This window comes from Lagenorhynchus albirostris, chromosome 21 (genome assembly GCF_949774975.1).
Source record: "Lagenorhynchus albirostris chromosome 21, mLagAlb1.1, whole genome shotgun sequence".
In the NCBI taxonomy this organism is placed as follows: Eukaryota; Metazoa; Chordata; class Mammalia; order Artiodactyla; family Delphinidae; genus Lagenorhynchus; species Lagenorhynchus albirostris.
In genome coordinates, this window is record NC_083115.1 from 4783144 (window position 1) to 4796394 (window position 13251).

General features: G+C 34.6%; 1 protein-coding gene across 1 annotated transcript in view; it reads right to left on the bottom strand.

Moving 5' to 3' along the window:
• Window positions 1–466: 466 nt before the first annotated feature.
• The window catches only part of ADAM32 (ADAM metallopeptidase domain 32), a 146992-nt gene continuing 134207 nt past the window's right edge, over window positions 467–13251 (bottom strand). The window contains exons 19-21 of the mRNA XM_060136298.1: window positions 9406–9505; window positions 8116–8275; window positions 467–503 (exon numbers count right to left, since the gene is read on the bottom strand). Coding sequence (XP_059992281.1) covers window positions 467–503; window positions 8116–8275; window positions 9406–9505 — 297 coding nt within the window. The remainder of the gene's footprint in view (window positions 504–8115; window positions 8276–9405; window positions 9506–13251) is intronic.

Genomic DNA, 13251 nt, shown 5'->3' on the forward strand with positions numbered 1-13251 from the left:
ACGGGGACAATATGCTATTTATTAATGTTAAAAGAAAAGCACAGCTAAGTCAGTGTAATTAGTTCTCATCAACCCAAAATTATTATAGAAATTTATACATGAGTTCTGTCATGTACAATCTATCAAATGTCAAGCATTTGCTTGTTTGTTTACCCAAGCAGTACATAAATATAACCCAAGCTGGATAATTTCCAGGCACTATACATCCTTTTTCTTTACTAATTATACATATCCTATCTTTTATTAGAGTCAGCCATTTTATTCCTTGTTTCCTCAGAGTAGACTTCCAATAAGTATTTATTAAATGAATAAAAGACTAATTTACTAGAAACTAAATTACTATATACTAGTAGCCTGGTTTTCAGTGGATTACTTTACCAAACTTAGCTGTTCGAACAGTATCTAGACATTGTGAATTATTCATTCTTAATTTTCAACATGTATCTTAAGATGCCTTCCAATTTACCTACCTGCTAGCATTTCTGTGAGTGCTGCCTTCTGATCTGGATATTAAAAAAAAAAGGAAAATAGTGTCCAAAGTTAGTCTTAAGAGCGCTTGCCAACTGCATAAATAAAAGTCAGGCCATTTTATAAGCAGTATTATCTCTTTTATAAGGTAAGTTACCAAAAAAGAAAATCATGTCCAAGGTCACTGAACAAAGATGCAAATAAATAACATTCTTATTTACTTATATACCTCATCCACAAAGAGTGCATTTCAAACTTGTACTAAAGAAATTATCAAGAAGGCACAAATTTTCTTTTCCCTTATCACTTCTAAACACAGAATATAGGTTTGACCCTGAATTCCTGATTCTGACCTTTATACTCCAACTTTTAATTTTTTATTCATTGATAAAGAAATGCTACATTTTATAAGTTAAAACCCATATTGACTTCTAGACAATCTGACAGAATGAGCTGGTGGGACAATTCCCCTTTCCATTCCTCAAAGAGGAGTGCTGAAAAAAAATAAGACAAACAGTTAATACATAACTGAGGTTAACAACAAGAAAAGAATTCTCCCGGTGCTAGTAAAAAATGAAGAAACTGAGTTCAAAGGGTAAACAGGAGATAAAAGTGAATGATTGCAGGGGTGTCTAAACCAGCGATATGACTTTGGGACTAGAGATTTAATACCCATTCCTTAGAAGTTATGAGGCCTTTGCATGCAAGGAAACTAAGTGAGCTCCTTAACTGGAGCCATTTAACCTGGGAGCCATGAATGTCCATACCACCCATTACACAGGGATAGTAAAAATTCTGACCAGTGGCCTTTGGAATGCAGCAGGGAAAAGGGGATACGCAACAGGAATAGATGGGGGAGAATGCATCACTGCAGAGTCCCAAGTCTACAAAAAATGTACTTTCAGGGCCCCAGTCACACGCCTACAAATTCTTGAACACCATGCATAGCAGTTGTTCCAAATATTTTTGCTTTAAAAGAAGCAAAAATGAAACCACCCACATGTTTATGTCTTCAACACAGGGCATGCAGAATTCTCATGGGAAAAGCATAGACACTGAAAGGAAAAGACACTGAAGAGAAAAGAGGTTTGTACGATTACAAACCCCTAATAGATAATGTCAACAGCCAGAGCAAAACAATGAGTTCACACACCAAGAAATACAAATGATGAAAAAACTTGGAGAATATTTAGAATCTCCATAGAGATTTCTGCAAGAATAGAATCCATAAGTCTAGAACAGGACAGAGAAGGAAGAATTGGTGAAATGAGAGTGATCTCAGGAAATCAAACAGAATGTGAGATGGAGAGAGAGCTATGAAAGTGCAGTTACAAACCATAAAGACACACTTCCAATTCCGGTCAAGATGGAGCAACAGACTGGATTTACCCTCCTGCCTGAAACAAATGAATATCTGGACAAAATACATTAAATGCTGGTTTTCAGACACTGAATATTAGGCAGGATAGTGATATATGAGAGAAGGGAAGAAAGGTGAGACCTGTGACTGCCCCTTGTTACTGCCTGAGGAGAGTTGCCATCCTGTAGCACAGCAAGGGAAACCCAGGCAAAGCCAGAAGGCTCCCTGAATTGAGGTAACAGGGTCTGCGGATGCCAAGGCAGCTACACTTCTCAGGGCAGAACACCAGAGAAGAAAGGAGGTGCACAGAGAGCTCCTGATGTCTGTGGAGGGTCCTCTTTGAGTGTTCTGCAGAGTACCAATCACTGAACGCAAGTGAAGAAACTCCCTGAGCCAGAGAAAAATGATTAGAAACTAATAAAGGAAGCAATCTCTTGTGCTCATATAGGAACAGGAATAGTTTGTGTTCCCACCATCTGAGTTGAAAAATCTCATAATTCACAGTGAGTTTGGTAGAGTTACATGGAAGGGTACTGCCTCCGTAGTGCTAACCATTCTGATCCTACTTAACGAAGCTTAAAAGCAATGGTGTTAGAAAAACTGAATATTCTTATGCAGGAGAAGAAAAACACTCAATTCATACCCATACAAAACTTAGTTCAAATTAGATATAAGCCTAAATGCAAAACCTAAAACTATAAAACTTTTAAAAGAAAACATGAGAGAAAACCTTCATGAATTTTGGTTAGGCAAATATTTCCTAGCTACAACATCAAAATCATGATCTATAAAAGAAGATACTGATACAATGGATTTCATCAAAATTTTAAACTTTTGCTCTTTAAAAGAGTGAAAAGAAAAGCCTTAGAGTAGAAGAACATATTTGCAAATCACATATATAATAAAGCACTTGTATCCAGCATTTATAATGAACACTCAAAATACAATAATAAGAAAACAAACAATCCATTTTTTAAATGATCAAAAAGTTCTGACTGACTCAATAATAAAAAGACAACCCAATCAAAAAATGGGGTCTTTCAGCTGAAACCGCCATCTTCCAGTAATTTGTCAAAAAGACCAACACAAATGAAAAGAGAAGAGGCACCTGCTACACTTTTAGAAAACATGGGGTTGTTCCTTTGGTCACATACATGGGAATTTACAAAAAAGTGATATTGTAGACAGCAAGGGAACTGGCACTATTTAAAAAAGAAATGTCCCACAAATGTTACAAAAACTGGGAGTCTACAATGTTACCCAGCATGCTGTTGGCATTGTTGAAAACAAACGAATTAAGGGCAAGATTCTTGCCAAGAGAATTAATGTACTTATTGAGGATATTAAGCACTCTAAGAACCAAGATAGCTCCCTGAAATGAAGGAAATATGATCAGAAAAAGAAGGAAGCCAAAGGGAAAGGAACATGGGTTTGACTGAAGCACCAGCCTGCTCCATCCAGAGAAGCACACTTTGTGAGAACCAGTGAGTTGGAACCCATTCCCTATGAAATCATGCCATAATAGGTGTAAAAATAAATGAATAAAAGACCTCCGGATTGTAATTTTAATTAATTAATTTAAAATGGGTAAAATATTTGAATACACACTTCTCCAAAGAAGATGTACATCTGACAAATAACCACATGAAACTGTCAGCATCATTAGTCATTAGAGAAATGAAAATTAAAACCATAATGAGATGCCACTGCACACTATCGGAATTGCTAAAATTAAAAAAATATATGACCATGTAAGTGTTGTTGAGAATGTGGAGGAACTAGAACTCTCACATACTAGTGGTTGGAATATAAGATAGAAGAACTGCTTTGCAAAACAGTTTAGCTCTTTCTTTAGAAGTGAAACATATACCTACCATATTACCCCGTTGTTCCAGTCCTGGGTATTAACTAAGAAAAAGAACGCATATGTTCACATAGAAATTTGTATGTAAATGTTCATAATGGCTTTATTTATAACAGCCCAAAACTGGAATGCATCCAAATAACTATCAATAGATGGAATGGATGAACAAATTATGGTATAATCATACAACTGAATACTTATCAGCAATAAAAGGAAAAAAAATGATCACACAAGAACACGGATGGATTGCAAAATAATCATGGTGAGCGAAATAAATCAGACAAAAAGAAGAGTACATACTGTATGATTCCATTTACATAAAATTCTAGGAAATGCAAACTAAGAAAGCAGATCAGCAGCAGTATGGGGATAGAGCAGGTGGAAGAGGCAGGAGTGGGGCTTACGAAGGGGCTCGAGGAAATTTGGGGCATGACAGATACCTTCATAATCTTGATCATGATGATGGTTTCATCAGTGTTACTTTTCAGATTATCAAAACATACAAAATTATACACTTAAAATATATGTAATTTACTGTGTGTCAATTATACCATGATAGAACTATACATTAGAAAAAGAACAAGCTATTGATACACATAACATCACAGATGAATGTCAAATGCATTATGCCAAGGGAAAGAAGACAGACTCAAAAGATTACGTACTACAGTATACGATTCCATTTATACAAAGTTCTGGAATTGGCAAAACTATAAGCAAAGAAGACATCTGTCAGTGCCAGGAGCTGAAGGTGGGGTGAGAGGGAATTCTGAGGTGATGAAATTGTTCTATGATTTATTGAGGTTGTAGTAAGTGTACACATTTGTTAAACTCATAGAATTACATAAACCAAAGAGATTAGTTTTACTACATGTAAGTTGTATCTCAGCTTTTAAAAGCTTCATTCTTAGTGTCAAAAGAAAAGAAGCAAAAGGAGGAGAAGTATAAAGATGAGGAAGAGAACAACCATCACATCTACCATGGAGGCTAGAATGGAAGATCCTAAAATATAGGGATTTCAGAAAAATAAAAGGGATAGAATGGGGAAGAGTCAATCATTAAAGAGATAATGACTGAGAACCTTCCAGAACTGAAGAAAGACATGATAATTGAAGATGATTGTGAATTCAGAGCTGGAAAAATAAAAACAAACTCATATCAGAACAAGTAATAATTCAGTAACATAATACCTTGGACAAAAGAAAACTTGAGAAGCTAACTTAGAAAAAAAGTGCAAGTATAAAGGTAAAAATGAATTAATTAATCTGACAGCAGACATCTCAACAACAGTAAATGCCAGAATTCAATGGCATCATAAAAGGGCTGACAGAAATAACTGTCCACCTAAAATTCTATACCCATATAGAATTTCAAGAGTGAAAGTGAAATAAAACCATTTCCAGGCATATAAGGCAAACAAGTGATTACACATAGACCATCACTGTAATAACTACCAAAGCAAGTACTTCTCCAAGAAGATTGAACCTAGAATGAAAAAAGCAGGATTCCAAAAAGAATGGCGATAATTATGGCATTGGTACACAAACCATGTGACAAAATTTCATAATATATACACACACATACTCAAAAATGAGTGTATGTATGTAAACACTGGTGAATATGAATAAGGTCTATAGTTTAATTGATAATATTGTACCAATACCAATTCTCTGGCTGTGAAAATGTGCTATGTTAATGTAAGATGTTATTATTGAGAAAACCTAAGTGATGAGTACAATGGAATTCTGTGCTATTTTTGCAACTTTTTATATTTCTTAAATTATTTCAAAACTAAGTTTAAAAAAAGGGAATCATAGGGCTTCCCTGGTGGCTCAGTGGTTGAGAGTCCGCCTTCCGATGAAGGGGACGCGGGTGCGTGCCCCGGTCTGGGAGGATCCCACATGCTGCGGAGCAGCTGGGCCCATGAGCCATGACCCCTGGGCCTGTGTGTCTGGAGCCTGTGCTCCACAACGGGAGAGGCCACAGCAGTAGGAGGCCCGCGTACCGCCAAAAAAAAAAAAAAAAAAAGGGAATCATAAAGAATCTGGAAAATATATTAGGAAATCCTAATAAGTATTAACTAAACATAATAATGATAAGAACACAATAACACAAAACTTATTTGGAGGGAACTGAAAAGCCAAATGACAAACAGATTGAAAAAGATAGGTTAGTGTTAAAGGGCTAAGATCCTTGAGTTATTCAGAAGATTATATACAATGATTAAATTAAGACATTATACAACATTAGCTACAAATGCTAAAAGTTAACAAAAATCATTAAAACAATAAAAACAGAATATAAAAATGTACAAAATAGTAGAAGAGAAAAAGAAAAGAAGAAAAAGCACAATCAAGAAAATGGATTTTTTTTTTTTTTTTTGCGGTACTCAGGCCTCTCACTGTTGTGGCCTCTCCCGTTGTGGAGCACAGGCTCCAGACGCGCACGCTCAATAGCCATGGCTCACGGGCCCAGCCGCTCCGTGGCATGTGGGATCCTCCCGGAACGGGGCACGAACCTGCGTCCCCTGCATCGGCAGGCGGACTCTCAACCACTGCGCCACCAGGGAAGCCCAAGAAAATGGATTTTGAGAGAAGGAAAAAATGCAAAAAAAAAAAAAAGAGAGGATAGTAAGTAGGAAGAAAATAAGATAGTAAATTTCAATGTGAATATATATCATCATATATTAAGCATATAAATGTAACAAACTCCACTACTGCATTTCATATAAAGGCTGTTTATAATGTACCAACTAAAATCAAAGAATGGTTGAAAATAAGGGATGAAAAATATGTAATAGGTAAGTCTAAATTTCAAAGAGCAAGTTGACATATAGCAATGTAAGAGTGAGAATAGAATTTAAGATACAATTATTAATGATAAAAAGAAAATACACCAAGAATATATAACTATGTTGAACATTATCCATTTAGCCACTGCCTCAGAGTATATAAAGCAGAAGTCTCAACAATCGAAGAGAAAGCCGTGACATATTGGTAAACCTTATTTGCCTCTCATAGAAAATGAATTATCAAGTAGAGAAAAAATTTAAAAACCCAGTAAGTATAAAGATGACTTGAAACGGCACAATTAAAAAGTTTGTTCTAAAAACAAAGAAAAAAACATACTATATCACATTAATTGAAGCATGCATATCAAGCATATATTTTTACAAAAAACTGACTTCCTTTCTGGTTCCAACATTTAAGAGTCTAAATCAGAGACAAAGCTTTCCCAATAAGGTAATAAAATTGGAAAATAACTTTTACAGCAACAAAAATAAATCATATAACTGAAAACTAAAGACCATGGTTTTTCATGATTTAAATAAGAAATCGTGCTGGAAGTTTCTAATTTTTTAAACTGAATATCAGCTGTATCTTAAAAACTGGAGAATGTAGATGAAATGATATATAAGGGAGAAAGTTTTCACTTTAAAAGCATATTAGGAAAATAAGAAAAATTGAAAATTAATAAACAAAGCATTAGACTCCACAAAGGTAGAATTAACAAACACATAGCAAAGGTGAAGAGAGTAGCAAAGAGGAACAGACCGTAAGTTAAGGATTATAAACACAAGGAAATATATGGATCTCAACAGAACGACAAATTATATTTTTAAATTACTAATAAAATAGAAAAACCTCTGAGAAGACTGCTCATAAAAAAGGAAAAACAAACTTAGAATTAGATGGGTAAACATATGTATAAAGTATAAATATTTAAAATTATATATAATTCTAGATATGGCACAGGGATGTAGCCATGTGTAGTAAAAATATGTGATACACACCAGCTTTCAGTGCAGAGGTTGTTCTCCACAGAGAGGGAGATGGGGATTGCAGCTGTATATACAGCGGTTTATTTCATAAGAGAAACAAAATATTCATGTTTATTTCCAGTGGTGGGCAAATGGTTGTTTGTCACCTTGTTCTGTCTTTGCTTTTGAACTATATTTTTAAATAAAAATATTTTACATACTAAATTATAAATTTGCTTTCTGAAGACTTTTCCCAGAGAATATTTTTAAAATTATTTCTTACATGAGGCAGCAATGCAAATTGAAACATTTCATTTGTGATATGGCTCATAAATCTGCATTACAAATAAATACTTCTGGTACTTCTGTAGGTGACACAGATCACTGGGCATTTGAAAGCAATAGATATGGATACATTTTAGTTCTTCCTCTCTCAATTACCAAGGCGATGACATTGGCAAGTCATTAAAACCACATTCCAAAATTTTTGCATCTTTAAAATAAGGATATTCAAAACTATCTCAAATAATTAAATGAGATACTGATGTAGCATACAAAATTCCTGTAAAGTGTAAAGTATTATGGCTGCTCATAATATTTCCTTATATGTGACTAGATTTAAATGGTACTAAAGTTTAACTTCAGAACACAAATTCAATTTACTCGCTACTTTGGGGTTCCTCTTTCTTGCTGAACCACTTTTTCAAAGGCTTCCATGAAACAGCTACTATGGTTGCTACGACGAGAACAGGTAAAGCAATGTAGGTACCCAAAAGCCACTGCTTCTCCCCAGCCTTCTCAAAACCTCTTTCCTTGATTAAACCTAAAAATAAAAATACATTAAAAAATCAGAGTAAAAAAATTAAGCTGCCTACTTTTACTTTCAAGTTACAGCAAACTAATTACAATGTTCTTAATTTTTATTGTTATTCAAGGAACATGGAAAAATAATAATAGAATCATAATACTTGAGACTATCTCTATAAACTCTCATTCTAAAAGAACAGAAACTAAGTTCCAGAAAGTTCCAATGTATTCTACATTATACAGTAGCTACAGCAAAATCCCACTATAAGTGGGACCCCAAAACTTCAGTGATATATAATCTGCTTGTAAGGTTATCCAACAAACTTGCATTGTTACAAGGTGCATTATCACAGAATTCTACTATATCTGTGCATATCCTGTTTTTCTTTATTAGATTGTTGGCTCTTTGACATTTAGGGATCTGTTTTTACATGCGGAGTCACTGCAGTGCTACTAAAACGTCACTGCCATAAAAAATAGGAGACTTGATTCCTAATCCTAATTCTGCAGCTAGTTAGCACCGGGTATTCTTTAAATTCCATGAGGAGTGGGACTTTGTTTTGCTTACTGTACATGCCTAGTGCCGTATGATGAGCACCTGGTATATATTAGGAATTCAATAAATATTTGCTAAATCAATGAATGAATGACAAAAACTAAAGTCATGGTGAACAAACAGAATATTGTTTTAGCCCCTTCTGTCATCTCTTTAGCAGCAATTAATAGATTTTTATCATTTAAACTATAAACGCCAGACTAAAAACTTATCTTCTATTTCCTTTATTTCTTCTATAACAGACACATTAACAGTGCTGGACACAGGGTGTGTTGTTTGTATAGAGCTGAGACCACAGGATCAGGCATAAAAGGGGGAAAAGGTTGAAAGACAGTTTAAAGGAGAAAGTCAGACATAAGTAAATAAAAATTTTAAGAGATACCCTCAGCTTCAATCATATTCAAAATTAATATTAGGACAAAAAGCAGGATTAAGAAGCATATTTGGCGTCTAGTTCTTGAGGCAGCCTATTTACCTTTTAATTACAAATACTGGTTTCTTTCAAAGTGTCAAAAATCGAACTTTGTCTTTGCGAAGGTAAGCAATTTGAGAATTTTATTAACTGGATACAAGAAGAGAGAGATACTTGCCCTGTCCCCCAGGCAATCTGGAAGGTATTCTGGAGAGCGCTTGGCAATCTGGAGGTCTGTAGCCACTAGAACAGTTGCACGTCATCTCAGAAGTGCACACCTAGAATCATTTTTTTAATTCAAATGATCATTTAAAAATATTTTCTCATAGAAAGTAAAATTATCAGATGGATCATCAAGCTTACTTTTTTATTTTCATCTAGTGTAATTTTATTTGATTTATTTAGAAAGAGAATTCTACAAATTGAATGCTTGGTTTTTTAGCCTAAAGTGCACACACGCACACACACACACGCTAAAAAGCCGCTGTAAAGTGAGGCTCACAATATTTGCACCTGGAAAATTTAACACCTTCAAATGTTCACCAGAAAATTTAGTGTGCAATTTCAGAAACACCTACATAAATTCTAATGAAAATGAGACCATTCCAGTGGTGTGTTAGAGCCAGCCAGTATCAGCTCCCAGGGCTGAGTGTGTAACATCTCTTCCCATCTTCAAGTTCAGTGACATCATGGGGTAGTTTCAAGTATTTGTACTTACAAATGAGGACTTTACCCTTCCTCACACTAGTTGGTAAACATTTACTAGCATAATACTGCCCTTGACCAGCATCAGGTTTGTTTGTTAGCTTTTGTTTGTTTGATTTTTAAGCAAAGGTTTTTTTGTATTCTAAGAGGGCATCAGATAATTAATTTCTGTAATTAATTAATTAATAATAGCAAACAACTTTATGGTGCTATGTGTGAGTCTCTATTCTGAGCACTTTATATAGATTCACTCATCAAATCCTCACAATAGCCCTATAAAGTTGGGACTATTATTATTCCTACTTTACAGATGAATAAACTGAGGCATAGATGTTTAACTTGCCAAAGGTCACATGGCTAGTAAGTGATGGAGACAGGATTTAAACTGAAGCTATCTGGTTTCAGAGTCTCTGCCCTTGACCCCTATGCTATGCTACTTCTCAAAATAATATAAAACATCTCTCAATTTCTAAGATCTCAATTTAAGAACATGAATCTAATTTCATGGCTTAAATGTACAGGAAAAAAGTATTCTGTTTGGGTTATCCATTGCCTTAGCTCTATCACATCACCTTCATGTTGTTGTGTGTGTATATGTATGTCTACTGTGAAATACCTCACAGAAATATTTCGTCCTTCTCAGGAGACACCATGTTGTCACTTTGTCATAATACTGTGTTGTTACTTTTGGATCACTTGGTTAAGGTGCTGTCTTCCAAGTTTTTTCCACTGTAAGTTACCATGCCTCCATTTGTAATTAATAAGCAATTTGTGAGGAGATACTTGTGAGATTATGAAAGTATCTGGGTCCTCGTAAAACTTTCACCCACTAGTTTTAGCATCCATTGATAATTACTTAACTCCATTATTCCTTCTATATTGTTTATACTATAAAAAAAGTTTTCCCATATCTCCATTTATCTATTCAGTTACTGTTATTGGTAAACATATTACTGATATAGTCAAAGGAGCTTTGACAAGTGTGCCAAGACCACTCAATGGGGAAAGGAGAATCACTTCAGCAAATGGTGCTCGGAAAACTAGATACCCAATGCAAAAGAATGAAGTTGGACCCTTATCTCACACCATATATGAAGATTAACTCAAAATGGATTAAATACCTAAATATAAGACCTAAGACTATAAAACTCCAAGAAGAAAACATAGGGGGAAATCTTCGTAACATTGGACTTCACAATGATATCTTGGATATGACACTAAAAGCACAAGCAACAAAAGTAAAAATAGACAAATGGCTATACAACGAACTTAAAAATGTTTGTGCATCAAAGGAAACAATCAACAGAGTGAAAAGGCAACCTATAGAACAGAAAACTTGCAAACCATATATCTGATAAAGGGTTAATATCCAGAATATACAACGAAATCCTACAAGTCAACAAAAAAAAATCAAACAACCTAACTTTAAAATGGGCAAAGGACTTGAGTAGATATTTCTCCAAAGATGGTATACAAATGGCCACCAAGAATATGAACAGATGCTCAACACCATTAACCGTAAGAGAAATGCAAATGAAAATCCCAGCAATAGAAACGACAGACAACTTTGCCTAAATATGCTATAAATGCCAGAATACATTATTATTGTGTTTACTTTAAAAAGTCAATTGTCTTCTTAAAAGTTTAAATGAGATACACTATTTTATATTTATCCACATCTGTTTCATTTCCAGCACTCTTCATCGCTTTGTGTAGATCCACATTTCCATGTGACATTATTTTCCTTCCATCTGAACACAGTTTAATATTTCCTTTAGTGCATATCTTCTAGCAACAAATTCTCTCAGATGTATATATCTGAAAAAATTCTTTTATATCCTTAATTTTTGAAATATTTTCATTGGATATAGAACACTAAATGACAGGTTTTTCCTCACACTTAAATGACGTCATTTAGATCTCTTTGTCTTACATATTTTCTGATAAGAAGCCTGGAGTCATTCTTATCATTGTTCCTCCAGATGCAATGTATCTTTCTCCTCCGACTACATTTAAAATATTCCCTTTATTAGGGAAAGCAAGTACAGCAAAATGTTAATCACTGGTAAATCTAAGTGAAGGGTATGTGGATGTTCATTGGAATAGTCTTCAGTGTTTCTGTAGCTTTGAAATTGTTAGGGGAAAAAATGGGGACAAAAGAACATATTTTGCTTTCATGTTTGTTTCAGATTGAATAGGACTGACTGAACACTAATAATTTATCTTTTCATAACTAAAGCAACCACCTCTTTTATTAATTGGAAGCTACCTGTTTCAATCAACCTTGGGTGAGTAGAAATCATAGTATAGATATGGATTTTAGGCCTCAAATCTCTGCTTTTGGTCCTTTGTATATTTTTTGTCATTAATTATTGTGACAAGCCAAAGTTGAGCATTTGTTCTTGTGTTCAGTATTGTTTGTGGGCATTTGAGACTACCTTCATGAATACATTGGTGTAGACTTAATCACTCAATGTCCCTTTTCAATGTAATAGTTTAACCATCACACACATAGCTATTTCAGTAAACCTCTTTATCTGAGAAATATGGTTAAGTGGTTATGGTCTTAAGATAATAGTAATGAACACATCTGCTATTTTTTTCTTCCCAGAATCTACACTATTCAGCTGGCAACAGTATCTGAAATTTTCTTGGGGGAAATGAATTCTTTATAAATCGGCAGAGTGGTTACTGTGGGACATGACCCTGCCCCGCTTCCATGCATCACACTTTCCATGCCCAGAGGTTGGTGCATGAACCGGATCAGGCCAATTAGTCAATGTATTGGAACCCTTTAGAAAGAGAAGCTATTTGTCTCAGAGTTACTGCTGGTAGGATTTAAACTTAGAGCTGCTGAATGCCACTTGTATTACCACATGTGTGGAGAAGTCTGCATGAAAGTGAATCCTAGAGGGAAGGGAGCCAAATCGAGGGATGGAGGGAGGCAGAATCCTGACAGCATCATCTGAGTCTTGGAATCTAGCCATGCTTGGGCTTTTCAGTTATGTGTATCAGTCAGTAATAATCCTTCTTCTTGATACATTATTAGTTCTTGATTATTATTTTCATTATTATATATCATTATTCATTCTTAATAAATAAAAGTTGTTCTTCAGCCTAAAAAAAAAAACTACTTTTACTGTTGATTTCAGTAATTTGATTATAAGGTGTCTTGGTATATATCTGTGTTTTTCTGGCTTGAGATTTATTGAACTTCCTGGAACTTTGAGTTCATGCTTTATCAAATTTTGAAAATTCCTTAAAATTTTTTCTAGCCTCCCCTCTTTCTCTTCTTCTGCAACACTAATTACACATATGC